General features: G+C 37.0%; 1 protein-coding gene across 2 annotated transcripts; it reads left to right on the top strand.

The window, feature by feature from the left end:
- The first annotated feature begins 299 nt into the window (after window positions 1-299).
- inpp5b (inositol polyphosphate-5-phosphatase B) lies at window positions 300-21652 on the top strand. Of its 2 annotated transcripts, XM_061717253.1 has the most exons (23): window positions 300-622; window positions 2906-2984; window positions 3359-3456; window positions 3575-3604; window positions 3711-3821; window positions 4354-4503; window positions 9971-10052; window positions 10989-11159; window positions 13443-13544; window positions 13805-13919; window positions 14652-14768; window positions 16145-16332; window positions 16623-16734; window positions 16837-16946; window positions 17580-17715; window positions 18254-18364; window positions 18602-18767; window positions 19012-19247; window positions 19356-19469; window positions 19832-19916; window positions 20547-20674; window positions 20781-20892; window positions 21248-21652. In XM_061717253.1, the coding sequence occupies exons 1-23, from the start codon at window positions 565-567 to the stop codon at window positions 21355-21357; spliced, it is 2721 nt and encodes a 906-aa protein (XP_061573237.1). In that variant the 5' UTR covers window positions 300-564; the 3' UTR covers window positions 21358-21652. The 2 variants fall into 2 exon arrangements, with proteins under 2 accessions (XP_061573237.1, XP_061573238.1); XM_061717254.1 differs by lacking the exons at window positions 300-622; window positions 2906-2984; window positions 3359-3456; ... (1 more) ...; window positions 3711-3821; window positions 4354-4503 and adding an exon at window positions 7070-7182.
- The last annotated feature ends 363 nt before the right edge of the window (window positions 21653-22015 follow it).

Below are 22015 nucleotides of genomic sequence, written 5' to 3'. Positions count from 1 at the left end.
AATAAAAGGCGTGCAATATTTCAGTTGATTTGTAATGAATCCAGAATGTATGACATTTTTGTTTTGCATTAAAGAAAATAACAATATTCTAATTTTCTGAGACAGTCCTGTATATGCAATAGATAAACTTCTCTCTAAGGCCTAATTTTTGTCTGTTTTCAAATAGTTCCTCATAACGCAGGGCCATTTCCCCTATGGGTCAGTCACCGGAGACCTAATCCAAAGTAAACGACAGTCCTTGCAACATCTCTGAGCAGATGATGACAGCTCCAGGGTGACGTCAATCCGGTTCCTCGGAGAGCTCAGTGCGTGGCAGACAGGCCGACCGGGTCGGGCTGGTTCCGAGCTTCAGGAGGGAAACCACATCTCGCTCGGGAAGGAATAATAATGTCACTGCGCCGTCTCCGCTCTTCGCGTCCGCTCCGCGCTGCATTCAGAGGGAAATAACTTTGACACCAGTCAGAAGAACTCTTCTTCAGATTTTTCTTTCTTTCTTTTCCCTTTTTTTTTTCCTTTTTCTGGAAAGCTGTTCGGGTGGCAAAGTTGTCAAGACAAGTCGTCACTATGGACCAGTCCGTGGCTATTCAAGAAACTCTGGAGAGGGGAGAAAACTGCATCATAGTATCCTGTGGGACTGGCGTGCGCTGATTTATGGATGATAGAGATTTAAACAGGATTGCGGGGTTGTAATGCCGCGTTCCATTTGTCCTCGGAAGTGGGAATTTCCCAGTTCCTAGTCGGATTTTTCAACTGGAACGCCCCTCGAAGTGGGATTTCCCACTGGGAAAGTGGGAGAGTCTTCACCACCCCCGAGTTCACATTCCAAGATGGATGCCCCGGTTGTAAACAGTAGAAGAGAGCTCTGTAAAAATTCGTAGCACTTCTTTCTAGTTTTGGTCACACTAAATCAGTCATATACAAGTATTGTTCGGCATATATATGCTGCTATAGTGTACTTCACATTTTTCATGTGGTATATGGGAACTATAAACTTGTTTTCTGACTTTGTAACTGGAACGCTGATAACTCGGCTGTGACGTTATTCCCAGTTCCGAGTTCCGACTTCCGAGGTAAATGGAACGCAGCATAACTAGTCGAGCAGCGCGTCTTTACAGGGCAGTCTGCACAGTCCTGGGTGAGGCCTGAAGACTGTAGCTGTGCCACTTAAGTCTCTTTAAATAAAACGACCTATATAACTCAGTGTGCTATTTGAATACAGAAATGGCATTAAAAGTGCGCATATTTTTAACGGCACAAGAACGTGTTTGGTCAGCAGTAGCGACTTCCCTGAAATAGCCAAACCCTATTTCTGTAGTAACACGTGGCGTCCACTAGATGGCAGCGTTGTTGCAGCATCTGCTGCTGCTTTGAGAAGGTGATGGAGAAAGTGCCGAGGTAGCCGAGGAATCTTGACCTACTGTAGTCAGAATCAAAATCAGGTTTATTGGCCAAGTTTGAACATGCCAGACAGGGAATTTGACTCCGGTCATTTGGCTCACTGTACAGTAAATAGACAAATGGTTCTTATTCAAATATATACAATTTTTAAAAAAGTGAAAGGTGCAGCAGTATGAGGTAGACATGGTTAATGAAAGATGCATTGTTACAGCATATGATTGAGGTTATTATTATCATCATTATTATTATTATTATTATTATTATTATTATTATTATTATTATTATTATTATTATTTCATTTTTTCATTTTATTCTTTATTTCATTCAAAAAACAAAACAATTTAATACAAACACAAATACAAATGTTCCTAACTTATGAATGAAAAGGGAGCAGAAAGAAGAAGAATCTTATCTGATCTGCCCCTTTCACTTCCTTTATTATTATTATTATTATTATTGCACAGTGATTGATTACTCTGAGACTGTATGAGTAATGAGAGTTCATCAGAGCAACAGCTTGGGGGAAGAAACTGTCTCTGAGTTTGGAGGTTTTGGCGTACATAGCTCTGTAGCGCTGTCCAGAGGGGAGGAGTTCAAACAGACTGTGTCCTGGGTGTGAGGGGTCTGCAGAGATGCTACCTGCCCGTTTCCTGGTCCTGGACCGGTACAGGTCCTGGATAGATGGGAGGTTAGTCCCAATTATCCTCTCCGCAGACCTCATTGTCCGTTGCAGTCTGTGCCTGTCTAGTTTGGTGGCCGATCTGAACCAGACAGTGATGGAAGTGCAGAGAACAGACTGTATGATGGCAGAGTAGAAGGTGGTCAATAAAGTAGTCTATAAAGTTTACGTTTTCTTGTCTGGAACATCGTTCTAGATGTGGGTCTGATTTGTCAGGCTAGTGCAGATATTGATATAAATTCTAAAATACTTATGGCATTGTATGTTTGATGGGGAATTGCTGTGGAAAACAACATATCACAACCCTGTTGCAGTGTTTGGGGGTTGTCCCGGCCTGAATATTTCTCATGCTGTTCAGATGAGAAGGACATAAATACATCACAGGCAAAGTTCAGAGTAGAGTAGACCCAACCTCTCTGTCTGTATCTCGACACAAATTCACATCATGCTGGATTTGCTACACTTCGGAAGAGGGTTGCACTGTAATGTAATACTCGTTTCAAAATGGGGCGGAGTTGACTGGAGCTGAGGAGCTAACTCCACCTACTAAAACCAGCTGCTATTAACAGAGCTGTAAAAGTGTCTTTTAAAACGGGTGGTTTTATTCTGTATTTCTGACCAAATTCATTAAGATATCAGAAAATTCACGTTTTTAAAAAAATGCTTTGTTTTAGAAAATATTATTATCACCACGTAGCTGAGGTGAATAAAATCTGAACTACTACTTTATCTATAAAAATATGTGATGTGCTGAGGATAAGGTTCATATGTGAAGCATTGCTCATTAACATAACATTTCATAGTATCCTTAACTAAACTGTGAACATGCTGTCCAGTGTGATGTCCACTTTGATGACATCTCAGAAAGCAGACTGCTGGGACTGGTGGAGTCAGCACAAGAACATGCGTAAGTTTGAACACCTTACACAAATCAGAATGACTTTTATGTCTTGCCTTGTAATTTTACACAACAGAGGTGTGAACATATTGTGTAATGAGGAGAAGTTAAGGCAGCCTTATCTTTTTGTATATGTGTGGGTTGTTTTTTTTTTTTTTTTTTTTAATGCAACCAGTAAAGCTGCATCAACTCTCCTTTTACAGTCACCAATATTCAGTATCATTTCATAGAAGATCACCAAAGGTGGTATTTTCTGCAGGGCTGCTGTTTTAGACTGTGTACAGATATTTGTTTGCATAAATCCACTATTTATTTTTTGTTTGATATTCATTCAGGGTGTCCATTAGAGCTCAGTCTAAGAGAAATATTGTATTAATTTGCAGAATTTTTATTTATACCCATCGAAGAATGGCCATTACAGCGGATGACGTGTCACTTGAGGACATTATACCCATTTCTCTTGACTTTGCTGTTGTTGAAGGTAACCAACATTTGATATCTTTTCCATTTTGATCAAAAACATTTCCAACATATGCATTTGTAACAATGTAGTGTTTGAACTTGAAAGTAATGCTCTTATAATGCTGAATCCCTTTTAGTTTCTTCGCCAGAACAACTTCTTGTTGTGGGTGAGTTGTCATCATTTCCACCTCCGACCAGTTATGATAACACAGGAAGTGAATGGGGCTTTTTTTCTTCTTCTTTCTTTTCACCACCTTCTTTTTCTGATTGTAGGCTCTGATACCACAGTGAGAATAAGCTACAAGGAAGAGGAGTTAGAGATCAGACTACCTTTTGGGTCCCACTCACGACTCTTCCTCAGTGAAGTCAACAAGGCATGGAGTGGTAGGTCGGATTGAGTAGGACGTGTTTGAGTGTTCATCCTTCAAAAAAAGAAAAAAAATTTAAAGTTTGTTAAGGAAAAAACTTGCATTTTTGCTTTTGTTTTTAGTAATTTTGTATGATTTTTTTTCTGTGTGTAAATAAGCAATAATAACTTGAGCTTACCATCTTTCTGGAGGAAACCTGCGCATTATCAGCTATTTCAGAGTCATGTGTGTTCGAAAGACTATATTTACTGAACAAACTGAACAACAAAAGTTTCTGTAAGACCGCAGATGTACTAGGTCTTACACAAATATCAAACTGCAACCTGGTGGCAACATTGTATCAGTGCTGTACATTTGATGAATAACTGACGAAAAAAAGGAAGGAAGACAGATGGACTGAAAGATGCAAAGCTTTTATGATGCATTTAACTCTTTTTCTTTATATCAGTTGTTTGCAGAAGGTCAATATGAAAATGGTTTAAGCGGGTCCCTTTACTTCCTGTCAATACTCAACAACCTGTTAACCTTTTTAATCTTTCTTTCTTTAGATGTTTGCAGGTCTCCCATGCAGGTATCCAAGTTTGAGTGGATCAGCAAGTATCGGAGTCGGAGAGCCACCAGAGGCCAGGAAGCTGCCAAACAAGCCCTTACATCCCATGGCAAAGCACATTCTCAGCACAACCAAAACCACAAAACAGGTTTGTCATCTCCTCTCTGTTTATCAAAACTGCCAACCAGCATTCATGTCCCAGAAAACTAACTGAATATGAATAGGAAATTGTCTGTCCCCATTTTTGCAGTGAATGAGATGTCATGGTCTCCTTTGAGTGTTTTTTGTTTGCTGTAGTCTTTTAGCGTCAGATGATGGGGGAAAAAATCTAATATTGTATGTGTATGTATATATATATATATATATATATATATATATGTATATATATATATATATATATATATATATATATATATATATATATATATATATATATATATATATATATATATATGTATATGTGTGTGTGTGTGTGTGTTTGGACACACCTCCTCATTCAAACAAATGGGAAAGTGTGTCCAAACTTTTGGTCTGTACCGTATTTTCAATAACATAACTTATATAACATGTAATGCAATTGGCTCAGCCTGCAGATGAGAGTTGGACTTTAGGACTTTAGGACATTGTGGAAAAAGTGCAAGTGTTGTAAATATTATTGATTAGTCTCAGTACCATTAGTAAGCTTTGGCAATGAGCAATAAGTAATTCAGTCCGTGTACAGTATGCCAGGTGAACATGAAACCATGAGGACTTTGATCATGTAAAAAGTGCAATTCATATGTAAACAAGCAAGTTTGTGTGCTTTATTTCAGTTAGGAGTCATGTCATGCAGTTATCAGCCATCGTTTTGTTTGAACATGTGTTGGTGTTGTTGACATGTATGCAAAACTAATTTGATGTAGTACACCTTGTCCTGGACACAGTTTATGTTGTAAAATGCTGCATGGATTGTTGCTGCCCATATATGGTCCTTACGTGTGAAAGTAAAAGAAAGGCATTTCTATTTTGTTTTGTTTTCCTTTTAGGTGCGCTACCTTCTTAATATTAATGTAATATGGCATTTCCGGTAGCATGTTGAAGTGTTGAGTGGAACCGCAGTGAAGTTGGTTTCACGTTGGATGGATCTCTCATTAGGTCCAGGTCGGCTCTGAGCTGCTGCTCCAACATTTCAAATGCACACGTATTACAGACTTTACAGTAAACACAGGGATACAGAAAAGGGCTGAAACTGTCCTGACTTCATGTTTTCAAGATGAAATGTGAGATATAAGCATAGATACTGTGTTTAAAGTTAATTAGGAGCTAACAAGCTATATATATTAAATATCAAAATGTATAAAAAAAATTATGAACAGATTTTAAATATAAAACTAACGGTGCGTCCAAAATGCCATACTAATAGATTTTAAATATAAAACTAACGGTGCGTCCAAAATGCCATACTAACAGTATACTAAAAAGTACAGGACTGTCTCAGAAAATTAGAATATTGTGATAAAGTTCTTTATTTTCTGTAATGCAATTCAAAAAAACAAAAATGTCATACATTCTGGATTCATTACAAATCAACTGAAATATTCCAAGCCTTTTATTATTTTAATATTGCTGAGCTATTGAGCTAAAATGCTAATATTGTTTATGAGATACGCCTCTATATATATCAGCGTATCTCATAAACAATATTAGCATTTTAGCTCAATAGCTCCCAGGTCATTTGATCAATTGATTCAAAATCAGTGTTGGATCATAGTACCATACTGGCTGCATGAGATACGCCTCCTGGGCTGCGTCCGAAATTGCATACTTCCACCCTAATGAGTATGCAAAATGAGTATGCAAGATTTTTTAGTGTGTCCGAAACATTAGTACGCGCATTTGCTAGTATGGTCTATCCATACCAAAGATACTCTGTACAGTTTATTGAACGTCTCTGGTACATTCAAATTAATGCACACTACTGATATTTACTCAAAAGTGTGCCGAATTTAAGTATACAGGACTGTCTCAGAAAATTTGAATATTGTGATTTTCTGTAATGCAATTACAAAAACAAAAATGTCATACATTCTGGATTCATTACAAATCAACTGAAATATTACAATCCTTTTTTTATTTTAATATTGCTGATCATGGCTTACAGCTTAAGAAAACTCAAATATCCTATCTCAAAAAAATTGAATATTCTAGGATTAATCTTGCTTAATCTTAAACTGTAAGCCATAATCAGCAATATTAAAATAATAAAAGGCTTGGAATATTTCAGTTGATTTGTAATGAATCCACAATGTATGACATTTTTGTTTTTTTGAATTGCATTACAGAAAATAAAGAACTTTATCACAATATTCTAATTTTCTGAGACAGTCCTGTACATTTTAGTATATACTGTTAGTATGGCATTTTGGACGCACCGTTCAAAAATCAAATCTGTTCATAATTTTGTATACATTTTGATATTTAATATATATAGCTTGCTAGCTCCTAATTAACTTTAAACACAGTATCTATGCTTATATCTCACATTTCATCTGTAAAACATGAAGTCAGGACAACTTCAGCCCCTTTCTGTGTCCCTGTGTTTACTGTAAAGTCTGTAATACGTGTGCATTGAAATGTTGGAGCAGCTCAGAGCCGCCCTGGACCCTAATGAGGTTTACCCAACGTGAAACCAACTTCAGTGGTCTGAGCGCTGTTTCCGCAGCACTGACCTAAACTCCTCCTCCACCACATTAGCATGGGCAGGTCTGCAAACCACTGGACATTGATCTCCTGCACAGACATGCACAATAGCTGTGCACGAAGATGTCTGAGGTGATGGGAGACTCTGGTACGAAAAAACACTCCTTTTTAATGAAGTTGTTGAGTTTTTACGAGGTGAAAGAAGTGCAGAAAGGGCGGCTGAGATTGGCTCCTCTTCCTCCGCTAATGCTAACGAGAAGTTGCGTCTAAAGGAGTTTAGCCGGTTAGCTCCAGTGTCTGTATCTGTCCACACTCGGCACATTTCGATGTTTATTGCATCATTGATGATGTGTGAATTAGAATTAATATCAAGCAAAGGGAAGTGTTTTTGCTGATGGTTAAAAACAAACTATTAATAATGAATATAATACTACACCGGTGTCAGGAGTAGGTGTTGATCTGCTGAGGCGTTTGAGTGTTTGCTGATGTGTGTTTATATTTTCTGATCCTTTTAAGCTCTTCTTATTATCTTACTTAGCCTCTGAATTTCAAATCAGTGGCCTGTGAAGTTGTAAAGCTTACCTGTCTTTCATGCAGCTCCTAAGGACCCATACTTTACCAAGGTGTGGATCCACAGATAACAATCTGGTGTCATGAAGTCATTAATTCAAGGAACATGGTCACCAGTAAATGCAGTAAATGCTGCTTGTGCAATATTGAACTTTGTGCAGCTATTGTTTTGATGTGGATGAGTGTTTTGATGTGATAGGAGAGATTGACATTTATATTGGCAGTTCACTGAATTGCAGATGAAGACACGCAAGTGTGTGAAATTAAAGTTTAAGTTAAGTCACAGCTCTTGCTTCTCACTTTTTAAGAGCTTGAGAGAAAAGTGATGATTTTAATTTGATATTGAAGAATGTTTGTGTAATACATGACACACCTAAATAAAATAATAAGATATTTTCAGCCTCAGGTAATAATAATAATAATAATGATATGTTATAAATAAAATGTAGGGCTGTGCGATTAATCGATTTTAAATCTAAATCGGATTTATTAATCAAGACGATGTTAAAAAAAGGAAAATCGGAAAATCGATTTTCCTTTTTTGCAGCTGGCTGCATTACAGACAGAGCTCGTCTAGTCATCTTTGTTTGGTCAAGAAAATTGTAAATGTTGTCACTTTACTAAACTCAAGGAGGATTTACAGTATTTTTCAATTGCAATTCATTCCCAATAGGGAAATCTGTTTGCTATTTTTCTTTAAAAATAAAGATAAAATATTTGAAACAATTTATTCCATTGTCTTTTGTAGTTTTACCAAAAAAATCGAAATCGAAAATCGGGTTTTCAGAGAAAAAAATCGGGATTTTATTTTTGTCCAAAATCGCCCAGCCCTAATAAAATGTATTATTATTATTATTATTATTATTATTACCTGAGACTGAAAATATCTTATTTTCCAATAAATACAACGTATGCATGTAAAACACATTTCAGAATTTCTTTATTTTTTTCCAGTTTTACAAACCGTTTAGAGCTTCTAGCACGGGAATAACAATGAATGTACTTTAATATATTTTAGAAATGCATTGAACCTCCTTCCTTGTGATGCAATATTATCAGTTATGTTCAGCTTTTTGTCTCTTAAGTCATCTCAGAAAAACTGGGTTTGACTGCTGCTTCTGGGTGGCTTGTGTGTACATGGAAAGATTTTTTTTTTTCCCTTCGCCCTCGTGACTTTCTTTCTTTTCCTGCATGCAGTCTTTAGTAATTTCACAGTTTGCTGAAAGTTTTGTCAGTTATACAATAGGCTCTTCCTGTGCGCACAATGCCACAGTCACTGCCCGCTAATAAAAATGTTGCTGCGTTCTTCAGGGAATCTTTTAAGCTACGTTTATAGTTTCCCTCTCACCCAACTTAAAATGGTCTGGGTTCGTGGTATTTTTGATAACAAAACAAATGACATACACGGCTCTTACATAATGATTATAATCTTTTGCAGGAATGCGCACACAGGGCACAGCCTGTTTCCTTAATATAATTAGTATTACAAACACATTTCCGGTGTAAAACAAAGGAAGAGAAATATAATGTTGTGAAAGTGAAAGAGTTCTTTGCATTTCACAAAAATGTACACTTATTGCCATTACTCATCAGTGCCATAACTTGTAAAAAGGGTGAGAGTTTGTGGCCATATTATACATATAATCAGACACTGAGTTTTTGATACCACTACTGGATATCCACCTTGAAATTAATAATATTTGAGATGTGACTTCAGGTGAAGTCAATACAAAATTATATTTGTTAACAGAAGCTTTTGTACAAAATAAATCTGAAAATGAATGCATATTTTGATGGTATTTTAGGGAGAAAAATTGAGTTTAGTTGGCCAATTAGTCGTATGAGAATATTTAATTGTGTGTTGGTCAGGTGCTGTCTTGGTGTAGGCTTTTATAACATTGGGGTTGTTTAATTTCCACATCAAAGAACGTTGCTCCCTTTCAGCAGAACCAGCTGAGTTCCCTGCCAAGCTGCAGGAGACAGGGCCCATGCTGTCTCATACTTCACACCCAGCCATTAAAATCCAGCTACTTGGAATTCAATAACTGTAACTGACTGCAAAAGACTGCATCAGCCGGTTGAAAGCAGTAACCAAGAGATCAAGATTGGCTTATTTGTTTTATTCTTAGCCATAACTGTCTTTTATTTAAATATATATGTTTAAGTTTTATTTAAATAATAGTTTGAGTTTAATGAGTGGCTTCTTTTTTTCATTATGGAGTTAACTTTCCTGGGCTCTGAATGCAATGAGCACATTTCAGGGGGATGTTGAGAAGAGTTCCCTGCATCTAAAACATCCAGTGACAGGCTTCACAGCCTTAAGCAGCAGTTTTCAAAGGTATTCTCTTCTTTCTTTTCCCAAACAGAGAAATCGTCAGACAAAAAGGGAACTTCTGAGAAATCCAACGGTGGCACACCAAAGTCCAGAGCAAATCCCAACCCAGAGAGGTAAGACCTTGTTATTGTTTCGTTGTCTGCAGAGCTCAGTATCAGACTATATTTATACTAAGTGGTGGTTGAGATATGGATATGTTATATCTTCCCATAACAAAATAAAAATAAAAAATGATTGAGAATTAACAACGTTTTTCTGTAGAGCCGGTAATGGGCCTCTGCCCTTCCTTGGAAAACTCATTCCCTATCGGGCTTTTATAGTGAAAGAGACACTCGTGCCTAAAACCAAACTCTAAATCTCCTCCTTTTAGTAGCATGAAAAAGATCAAAAAGGGAATATTGCAATACTACTACCACAATTTCTCAACACACTGAATGTGTGAAATAAAGTTTTTTTCCAAGCTTGCACGCCTATGTCTTTGTAAGTTTGAAGTAACTCATTATTGTAACTTCAACAGTTTCTTAGGAAATGTCAGTTCCTTTTCTGTGATGCTTTTCTAAACGGCAAAAGTTGAAGTCTTAAGTACTTTTGTTCAGTTGTTTGATCTGGAAGCTTCTTGGATGTTCGAACACTAAAATGGTGTTTGGTTTCTGTATGTTTCTGGAAGATTACAGCATCAAGTCGTATCGCATTCCTCCGACTCCCTTCTGCCTCACTCAGTATTGACGACATAAAAATAGAACCTGACTGCATAGCTTTGCACTGGTATCAGTGCAGACATTCATCATCCAGTAGGCTCTAAGACTAGAGCCCAACATAATGTCCCCGCAGATGCTGAAGTCACAATGTTAGTCATAATTTGAAGAAATACGGCTCGATAACATTTGGTCAGGAAGTAACCTAAATTCAAAGAAAAACCGTAGTGCAGGCATACATCTTATGATCTCTCACACAGCCACACTGATGTGATTTAAGAACAGATAAGCATTAGTTTCCTGGTTTGACTTCACTCACTGCAGATTTCTTTCTCTTCTTCTTGTGTTGTGCAGCCAGGGCATTTCCAGTCGAGAAGACCGGGATGACCTGGTGCGATTGTCCAGCCACACCACGTCAAACAAAGCTCAGATACTGACCATGCCGCAGTTCGGCCTACGGGACAACCTCATTAAGTGCGAGCTGCTGAAAAATGAGGATGTCTACACCTATCTTGAGGACTTCAGGTAAGAATCATTCTGTGCCCTGTCTGTTTGAATCTGAAAATATCACTTTGGTAATGTCTTGGCACTTTACATATTCCTAAAGAGTGAGACAGGTTTTTACTGATAATATTTTTAGGTTAACATTTTTTAATGTTCTTTATTGGAGAATTTAGAACCAACAAAACTGAACAGATTTTAAAGCTCATTCAACTATATTGTGATTTGTTCTCTAACTTAAGAATCTGAGTTAGTACAATTTTACACACAAGTTGTGAATTTCTTTAAAAGACAGTGTGCAGGAGCCGTGTTCTCCCACAGTTTCGATTTTAGCTGCGTTATGTAAAAAGAGTGAGTCAGCATCCGTGGGTTTGGACTTTTTTTCTGTCCTCCAAGTTGAGAACTGCTGTCTCAGTTATCATACTGTGGTTCAGGATGTAGTCTGTGCCCCACAGGAACATTATATTGTGTTTAATGTGAGGTTTGGAGACATTTCATTATCTATTCAGCATTTTTTTTAAACTTTGAACATTTTTCAAACTTATATGAATTTAGTAACAAACACACTGCCTCCTGTTGGTAGGTCTGTGTATATAAAAACGAAGAACAGGGTAAAAAGGGAATAAACGGAGAAGATGATCAAAAAGTGGGGATTTATCTTACTTCCAAATAAGTGAATAAAGAAATACTTCAGAGTTTAATTATGTTTAATATTGGTTTCACAGAGAAAATCTTCTTTTTGGGAGACTTAAATCAACAATAAATAAATAAATTCAAGTGATGAAGTAGTAATTAGAAGTTTTGTTTATCCTCAAAGAGGTCTGGTTAGGTGCTTGTTTTTTGTAGCTTTGTATCTCAAATTGATTTGCAACTTTTGCAAATTGAATCCCTAAACCGCATGTTCATTTACATACAGAAAGAAATGAAGATTATTAGACTCTGCGACAGAGAAATGGCATACACTGTAGGCAAAAACAACAGATGAAATCGAATTTGTTCCCTGCTGGGGCACATGCATTATATGTTTTTAGTTATTATTAACCGACATACTGAAAATATATCAGTTTTCAATTACAAAGGGAATGAAAGAATCTGATATTTTCATAGATCATCATAACTCTTGTTAATCAAAGTAGGGATTTTCAGTAGAGTAAGTATCATTCAGTACAATGACCGTGTATATTTACAGCGCTATGCTGTCAATGTGAAGCGCATGCACAAAAAAAAAAAGACAAAAAAGCTGCATTTGGCAGGTCTCATGTGGACTACTGAATGGGAGGAAGCTGGTTTTCTGTCTGGACCTGCAGTCCCAATGGGCATGTAAATGACAAGAGCCCGGCCCTGTCAAAATATCCTGCAATTGATGTGCCCTTCAGCAACACACCGACTTTCTAGTGGCTCTGTTCAGTGGTCAGGCCATACGATTCTCTATACCATCCTTGTGCAGTTCAGAGAAGCTTATTTTTATACCGCAGTTTTGTTCACTTTTCTGTTACTGTTCACTGATCAAGATTTTTCTTTCACTTCCTTTTTATATTCCAGTTATAACCATTGTATTTCGTTTTCACAACTAACCATGCTCATTGTTAATCTTGCGTCAAGTTTCCAGGCAGTGGTCTTATTTTATTTATCAGAATGATCAACCTCCTTTTGTATCTTCTTTACCGGGTTGTTATGTTGGTCCTGTCATGAAATGGCATACTGGGCTTTATAAACTAGCTGGGTGCATCCTGTTATCATACATGCCACCAACACTTGACCCACTGTCACTGATGCTCTGCGTTTGTCACCATCACCACAGTTGGCGTGATGATAATGTGACTTGTTGTAGTGAAACCAAAGGAAGAAATGCATCACAAGTGCCACAACAGTTTCATGTAGTTTCTTATGCAGCATTCATGCATCAGTGAAGCGAGCAGACAGAGCCCCACTGTAACAACGTGCCACAGCGACTTGCTTCCCTGGCTGTCCATCCATGTACGAAGCGTCATATGAAATTGAAATAACAAAGAATTTCTTGTATATTTGCTTAACAGACAGATACAAGTGGAATAATAGAGTGCGTGACACCACATCCTGGCTATTTCCTGGCTCCTCAGAAAGTTGCTGACACTATCCTTTAACAGAGGATAGCCTGTTAGACCCTCTTGTTAGAAATGAAATTAAACGGTGAAAATGAAAAGAAAAAATATGTCAGAGGACACTGGATCAACTTAAATTTTCTACGATACTGCTTTTTTCTCTCCTTTGTGTGCATTTCTCAGCTTTTCTTGATTATTATTTATTTTATTTTGCATTTCTTTTTAGCTTTTTTCTTGGCACATACAATGTGAATGGACAAACGCCAAAAGAAGCCCTCGGTCCTTGGCTGAGCTGCACTCTCAACCCTCCTGACATGTACTGCGTGGGGTAAGTCATTTTCATCCAGCCGAAGAAGGAATCTCCAGCTAATCCCATTACATGGATGGACATTTACTGCTCACATATTTGACATATGCACGCAGCCTAAGCACTGGTTTTAAGTAAAGGACACCCACAGCTCATCATCCTGTCTGTATTTCATTTTAATTCTTTGATTTTGAGGAGTTGAGCAGTTATTGTCACAGCAGTTTTGGAATAAATGAGAATCAGATCCTGAGTAAACATTTACTGTTTGGCTCTCTTCATAGTTTTCAGGAGCTCGACCTCAGCAAAGAGGCTTTCTTCTTCAATGACACCCCAAAAGAGATGGAGTGGATGAAGGCTGTGTCCGAAGGTCTGCATTCAGAAGCCAAGTATGCTTTAGTAAGGAGCTCACTTTTTTTGTTCATTATCTAAATCTTGGTTTTAAAGTTTATACTTTTTTTGTTCATTATCTAAATCTTGGTTTTAAAGTTTATAATTGTGTGTGTGTTGTCTGTCTTCATTGAGCATGTTGAGCTCTTTCACTGTGGGAACCATGACCAGGTTCTGCTTTTTTTTTTCTTTTTTTTTTCCCCCTGCTACACTCCCAACTGTCATGTTCTTCTTTGTTTGATTAACTGATAGATAAAATAACTTCCTGTTCTTCTTATTGCTATTTACTTTCATCTGCTCCCCTTTTTTCCACAAAGCTCAGTTGATCTTATTAGTTTCCTCGTGTGTTTGCCTCGCTGGTTTATTCTAGTCAAATTTACAGGATGTGTATCTGAGTCAAGGAGCCAGAATAATGACATGTCATTTCTTCTTCACTTGGCTGATCTGCTTGAGGATGTAACCCAGCCAGTTGAAAAAGAATGTCTTAGTATAAATATAAGTGTGTGAATGAGCAGTGTTGATGTGGAACCTTCTGAACAACTTAACCTGCTTCCAAACACAAATACCACATAGCCTGGGCTGTATACTACTGATTCTTTTTTTTCCCTTGATGTAGAACAGAGAGCAACAAAGGACATCTTAATATAAACACATTAAGAGGAGAAACAAACGATTTGTTTTTCTTTGTAGTTTCCTCTATCTGTCCTAACTCATCTGTAATCTTGTTGTCGGCTGTTACAGGTGAAGTTGGTGCGGCTGGTTGGCATCATGCTGGTCTTCTACGTGAAGAAGGAGCACGCAGAGTTCATCTCTGATGTGGAGGTTGAGACCGTGGGCACCGGCATCATGGGAAGGATGGTGAGAACTGCTTCTACAGAACTCTGTCTTTCATGCACAAGCTGTCGTGTAGGTTTGTGGTGCAATTAAGATATTGCAAACAAATGGTGCTGAGCTGTTGGCAACTCCAGTCAGAGCTGAACGATGACCAGAGGATGACAAGCAATAATACAGGATGTTGCTCTTCTCTATTGGTTCATCTTACTTTATCAAAGATAAAGTAGGCATGAGGGATTTCTGCCAGTAATCAGAATGTGGCATTTTACATATAAAGTTATCTATTTCCACTATAAAAGATATAAAGTTATCTATTTCCACTATAAAAGAAAACATTGAGTGTCTCCCATAAACAACAGGAGTTTTATTGATATGAATAGTAACTACACATTGATATTAAATGGCTACAACAAATGAAAGAAAAATACTGGTTTCCCCAATTACCATATTTTCATTGACATGGGAACTGAAGGCAATATGCAAGAGGGCTTTTCTGTTAAGAAAAATAATAAAAATAGCATCTTTGTTTATCCGTCCTTTTATGTTTAGATCCAGCTGCACCAACTGTATTCATGCCCAGAGCTATTATATATATATATATATATATATATATATATATATATATATAATATATAATTCAATGCATCAAGGGGGGAAGGGGTAGAGGAATAGAGGGGGAAGGCTCTACATATCTCAACACTGATGGCTGCTTTTGGGGGGGTGTTCCTATATTACTTTAGGATTTATTGTATTTTATCTCACTGCACTTTCTCACTTTTAGCTGTGACTGCGTGTGTGTCAAGGAAGCGGCTGAATAACTGAATTTCCCTCTGGGATTAATAATAATTGGCCATCTATCTATTCCACATGTATTTTTGCAGGACAGATTATTCTTGTCTAGGGCTGGGTATCGATTCAAACGCCAAGAATCGATTCGGTTCCGATTCTTAATATTCAGAATCGATTATCATGATTCGATCCAATTCGATATTGATTTGGCTTAGTGTTAATGTTTTTTGAGCTGTTGCCTGAATTATATGACTGTAAAATAACTAGTGAAATAATAATTTCACAATAATTATTGTGAAATAACTAAGAAATAAATAACTCAAACAGGCCTTTCAATATCCATTTAAAGTGCAAAAAAGAAAGAAATTGCAACAGTTCATGCAGTAAACAAATCATTTTAGCTTATCTTATTTATTCTGTCACCATGCACACATATTGCCATGAAGCATCTGGCATTTTTCAGTGGTGGACATCTGTAAAGGTTGCTCCACCGTCTCCTGCTGTAATGGGACACGTTTAACATGAGGATATCCGAGTAGTATATTACTATTTCTGAATCTATTTATTTTTTTTTTTTCCTCAACCCTTTTCAAATTCTTCCGTGTTTACAGGGAAACAAGGGTGCCGTGGCGATTCGCTTCCGCTTCCACAACTCTGATATCTGCGTGGTCAACTCTCACCTGGCCGCTCACGTTGAGGAATATGAGAGACGTAACCAAGACTACAAGGATATTTGCAGTCGTCTCCAGTTTCGCCAGCTCGACGTTACTCAGCCTCCGCTCACTATCATGAAGCACAAGTGCGTATACATTGACTTATAAAACTTATACTGTGACACACTTTGATTTACGAGGCATACGTATTACGTTACTGTAGGGCACAACATATAGCAAGTACTTCACACCAATCATGCAGTTCTGTAATCCCAATAATATTGGTTCAGATCACGTCAAATTTAGAGTTTAGATTTATGTTCACTATTAAATTGTGATACATGCTATACCTTATCATGACTCATCACTGATTACATATTTTTTCCATATTCAATTCCATGTTTTTTCCTCCGTCTCTCTGTCCTTCCTTGATCAGTGTGGTTTTATGGATCGGGGATCTCAACTACAGAATTAGTGAACTTGATGTCGACTACGTGAAAGAACTAATCGATAAAAAGGACTATGCAGCGCTGCACTCATATGATCAGGTGATAATAATGGTGGTCTTTATTTGTATTCTGTTTGAATAGTCTCACTTTATTATTTGTGTTCATGAAGGGAAATGTATATCAACTGTATTTGATCCTCAGCTGAAAAGACAGATCGATGAGGAGGCTGTTTTTGCTGGTTTTGAAGAAGGAGAGATTAGTTTCCAGCCCACCTACAAATATGATACCGGGTCTGATAAATGGGATACAAGGTAACTTATGAAAATGCAGAAATATGTATGCATTATTTTCAGTAGAAAACAGAACAGTCTTTGGTGATGATGATTATAGTTGAAATAAGCATGTAAAGAAATACTAGGTTTTTTGCAACAACAGAGAATTTCAATTTCTTCCAGAAGTGTTTCTCTCTAAAAAACATTTGATCCAGTATTCTCAATGAAATATTTATCAGAAGCTTTTAAAGCTCACAGACATCTCTCAAAAAGGATGACCATGAGCATATGGTGCAACAGTGTTATCATTTGGTTTAAGGTTGAATAGTGCAGTAAACCAAATTTAGTGCAGTGATCCAAATTTAAGGGGTGTTGAAAAAGCTTGGTTTACAGTCTGAGGTTGGACGTGAGCAAGTTTAGATGAAACTGCACCACATGTGGTAATCAGAACATGATGAGGAACTTTAATTTATTCTGGTGACATTTGTAAATTGGCCACCAAGCCATGACTTAAATTAACATTATCAACTAACGTACTGTAAGTATTAACAAATAAACTATTCCTCATATGTATTTCCAGCTGTGAGTATTTTGAATTGTTTTAAAAATGCAGCTTGAAAGAAATTAATTCAAAAGTGAGGAATTGATGTCTGTTGTTTCTTCGGTGTTTAGTGAAAAATGTCGCATCCCTGCGTGGTGTGATCGTATCTTGTGGAGAGGAAAGAACATCAAGCAGCAGCATTACCAGAGTCATATGGCTCTGAAGACCAGTGACCACAAGCCTGTCAGTTCCCTGCTCATCATTGGGGTAAATACCTTGGCCTGCCAACCTGTTATGTGTTTGATTTAGTTTTGTTGGTTTTATTTGAAAAATGCGTTTCCTCTAAGGCTATAAAGCTTACCCAATATAAATTGGAATTTGATTTAACATCAAATCTAATTTTCAAAGTAACATTTTGGATCGGTCTCTAAGTTCAGTCTCTATACGCATTTAGCTTTTTACACATAGCTAAGCTGTACAACATTAAGTCGAATAGCTTGCTTTCATTCAGAAAAACTGTAAAGTGAAACTGCATTGTTCTGTTTGACGCAGGGCTGATAGTGAACCTTAATTGTACCGTTTTAACCCAACACAGAATTTTTTTTTCCTCCCCCTTTCGGTAAAGCATCCTTTTCACACCATTCTTTAGGGTTACATGCTGAACAACATAATACGAGTTAGTTTTTGCTGTTTCTAGCTTTCACTTACAGTCAGTAGTTTAATTAACCGGAAAGGAAATTTACATCAAGAAAAACAACCAATTTTATCTTCAGTCAGTGTCCCTGACTTCTGTCTCTTTCTACAGATCAAGAGAATAAATGAAGAGGCTTATAAGAAGACCTTTGAAGAGATTGTACGCAATCTAGACAAAATGGAGAATGAATGTATTCCATCTGTCACCTTGTCCAAGAGAGAGGTAATTATTTCTCATCACATAATTTATACTTAAGAGGTAGCTGTAAGAGTTTTGAGATACGTAGTCCATTAAATTGACTGCTCCCTGTCATTTTGACGTACTGTTTGCAGTACCGATGTCGGCATTTGGGCCTAAAGCATATTATAGCTGTAAAAACCTTTAACATAAGTTTGTTATCGCATAAGAAAGCCTAAGCTTTATTTATGTATTTTACCTCATCTGTCTGTGTTCTTTCAGTTCCACTTCAAGGATGTGAAGTTCATGCAACATCATGCGGAGACGTTAACACTCTTCAATGATGGCCAGGTCCCGTGTCAGTTTGAATTTATCCAGAAGCCGAAGGAGGTCACATATTGCAAGCCCTGGTTAACAGCCAATCCTCCTAAAGGCTTCATTCCTCAGGGTGAGAAATTTGGACAGCTTGATGTTTGAGCCTTAGATTTATTTTTTTTGTAAGTCTGTGTCCTGGCCAGGCATGCTTTAGATTTGACTCCAAAGTAGCTGTAGCAGCAGCTTCATCGTGATGCCTGATTACTCCTCACACAGCTCTACATCAGAGGATACTTTTAATGACTTTATAATTACCTAAACACTTAAAAGACCAATGACCCACTTCCTAAGTTTGTATGTGCTTCTCGTTTATCTAGGTGGTTCGGTGGATATTGAACTTGAAGTCTTTGTAAATCGCTCGACTGCACCTGATCTTAACTGTGGCAAGGAAGAGATTGAAGATATCCTGGTGCTCCATCTGGAGCGGGGAAAAGACTACTTCATCTCAATAGCGGGGAACTATCTGCCGAGCTGCTTTGGCACGTCTGTCTGTTCGTTATGTAAGCTGAGGGAACCCATTCAAGACATGCCGCTAGAGACCCTCCGTGAGCTGGTCAGTGCAACTTTGAAATAACTCTTTGTGTTTTTTTGCCATCCCTGACTAGTGCAGTTTTGAATCTGACTTAACTGAACAGAATCTATGTCATGCATTTATGCTCAGGATGAGGCAGAGATGCCTGAAAATGAGGATGCAGCATCCACAGAAAAGCCTCTGGACATTCCGAAGGAACTTTGGATGATGGTGGATCACCTCTTCCGGAATGCACTGAAACAGGTGAGAAAACATGATGGAAAATAAAATACAGAAGATTAAAGATAAAAAGTTCATAACACAAGAAGTATGAGTGTGTTGATTGAAAAAACCATCATTTGCTGGTTATTGTTCTAAAATGCCAAACTTTCTCTTAAATTATAGTATGAAAAAAATATTGGGTTTTTTTTCTCCCCCATCTAGTCTTTGTGTTCTGTGCTGAACTAGCTTTTGAAATTCTCTTTACTGAGTTTATTAATGGATTTCATGAAGATCTTTTGCCTCTTTTGATTCTTGATTCAAATCAATTACATTGCCACAAACCATTAAACAAATTTCCTCAACCCAAAGTTAAAGGACTCAAAATGTGTGTTGTCTTCTTACAGGAGGATATATTTCAGCAACCTGGGCTGCGGAGCGAATTTGCAGAAATAAGGAATTGTCTTGACACCGGGATGCCAGATTCCCTGCGTATCTTTCGAAACAATCTGTTGTAAATTATTTTCTTTGGGAGGAAAAAAAAAGTGAAAAGATTGTGAAAATAAATCCTTTGGTTGGGGGAAGAGAGGTTTGGTGATGTGTTCTTAGACTCTCCAGGACCTGGATAAGAAGCAGAAAATGGATGGAGTTGTTTGTCATTATAGAATATTTGTTTTGAATTTGTTTTGTGTCCCGAATTTTAGCACCCTGGGTTTGAAATGTAATGACTACATATTAATTAGATATGATTCATAAACCTTATAACATCCAATCAAATACCAAAAACACAGCTAAAGTCAATATACAATACATTATTCAATATAAAACTAAGCAGCCCATCAGCCTCGTAATTATTAAATTAATTTAGTTTTCACCACAAAAAAGAAGGGGGGGGGGTCCTTGAATGCACTTCTATATATTTTTGTACAAGGTTATAGTTTTATATATATATATATATATATATATATATATATATATATATATATATATATATATATACGTTTTGCTTTGATCCAACCCCGGAATGTGAAAAGATAATTGTTTTTTCATTTTGCACCTCTATACTTCAGAAGACCCAGATACTCACAAGAATTACAACCTTGACTCTTTGTTGACCTGCAGCGGGTAGTAACCACTCAGTGGCAGAAGCTTTGCTGCTTTTCCTAGATGCACTCCCAGAGCCTGTGGTTCCCTACTCGTTTTACCAGCAGTGCCTTGAATGTTGCTCAATTGAAAGTCAGTGTGAGAAAGTGAGTGAAAAGACCTGCAGGAACTTACATGAATCTATTCCAAGATGTAGTAAATTGTAAAACTACTTTGTTCATTATGTAATGCTTATTTGTTTTCTCTTATTAGGTTGTTTCCACGCTACCTCAGTGCCATAAAAATGTTTTCAACTATTTAGCTGCCTTTCTCCGTGAACTGTTGAAGAATTCTGCTAGCAATCGACTGGACGTCCGCATTTTGGGTAAGAAAAGGTGGAAAATTAAATAGCTTGTTTTGTTAATTTGTGGACATGCTACTTTTTCTGTAGCTTTGTGCTTAAACCAGCATGTTTTGTGTGAAAAGGGAAATGGATGAACCATATGAAAGAGAAAACAATTGAAAATCCTATAGCTACAAGTTAACAATTACATTGAAGAATGTTAGTTTGTGAAAATCATTGTTTAATTTTTATTCTGTCGTTGCAATACTGTATACCTTGACATGTATTAAAGATAAAGTTCTGCTCATAGTTAACACAATGGAAGAAGTACCCTTTGCAATACTGTGTAAGCATGAATAATTATGCAGTATGAGTAATTGATTTTCTTTTTGCAAAGCCACCATTTTTGCCTCCTTGCTCCTGCGGTCGCCAACGAAACAAGATCTTACAGAGAAGAGGAAGACTCAGGAGTTCTTCCAGCACTTCCTGACCCAAGGCTCTTCGTAGATGGAGTACTAATATTTTTGCTAAAGCTGAACACTAAAACATTAAAGTCCAGTATCTGAAGTAAACTGTACTGATTTGTTATATTTCCATTTTTTTTGTATAGGTATTATGTAAATATGTGATAGTTATTATCCAATGTTCATTTCAAAACAATGTTTGCTGATGAATGCACAGATTGAGCTTCACTAAACATCTGTAGATGCCTAATAGTTTTATAATTGTATGTATATTTTATTTAAATGTTCATTTGTATGATAATTTTTCTGATCTCACCATAATGTTTTATATAATATTAAAAAAAGATTTGAAAAGGAGGTGTGCATGTACAGTCTTTTTTTTCTTTTTCTTTTTTACACATTTCATCATTGAATCATACAAGTCACAACCAAATACCACCAGATGTAGAAACCTACCAACCTTTAATGTTCTGTAAGGGTATTACAGGACTGTCTCAGAAAATTAGAATATTATGATAAAGTCCTTTATTTTTTGTAATGTAAAAATGTCATACATTCTGGATTTATTACAAATCAACTGAAATATTGCAAGCCTTTTATTATTTTAATATTGCTGATCATGGCTTACAGCTTAAGAAAACTCAAATATCCTATCTCAAAAAATTAGAATATTCTGGGAATCTTAATCTTAAACTGTAAAC

Source organism: Cololabis saira, chromosome 3 (assembly GCF_033807715.1).
Source record: "Cololabis saira isolate AMF1-May2022 chromosome 3, fColSai1.1, whole genome shotgun sequence".
Classification (NCBI taxonomy): Eukaryota; Metazoa; Chordata; class Actinopteri; order Beloniformes; family Belonidae; genus Cololabis; species Cololabis saira.
This window is presented reverse-complemented; position numbering and strand designations above follow the sequence as displayed.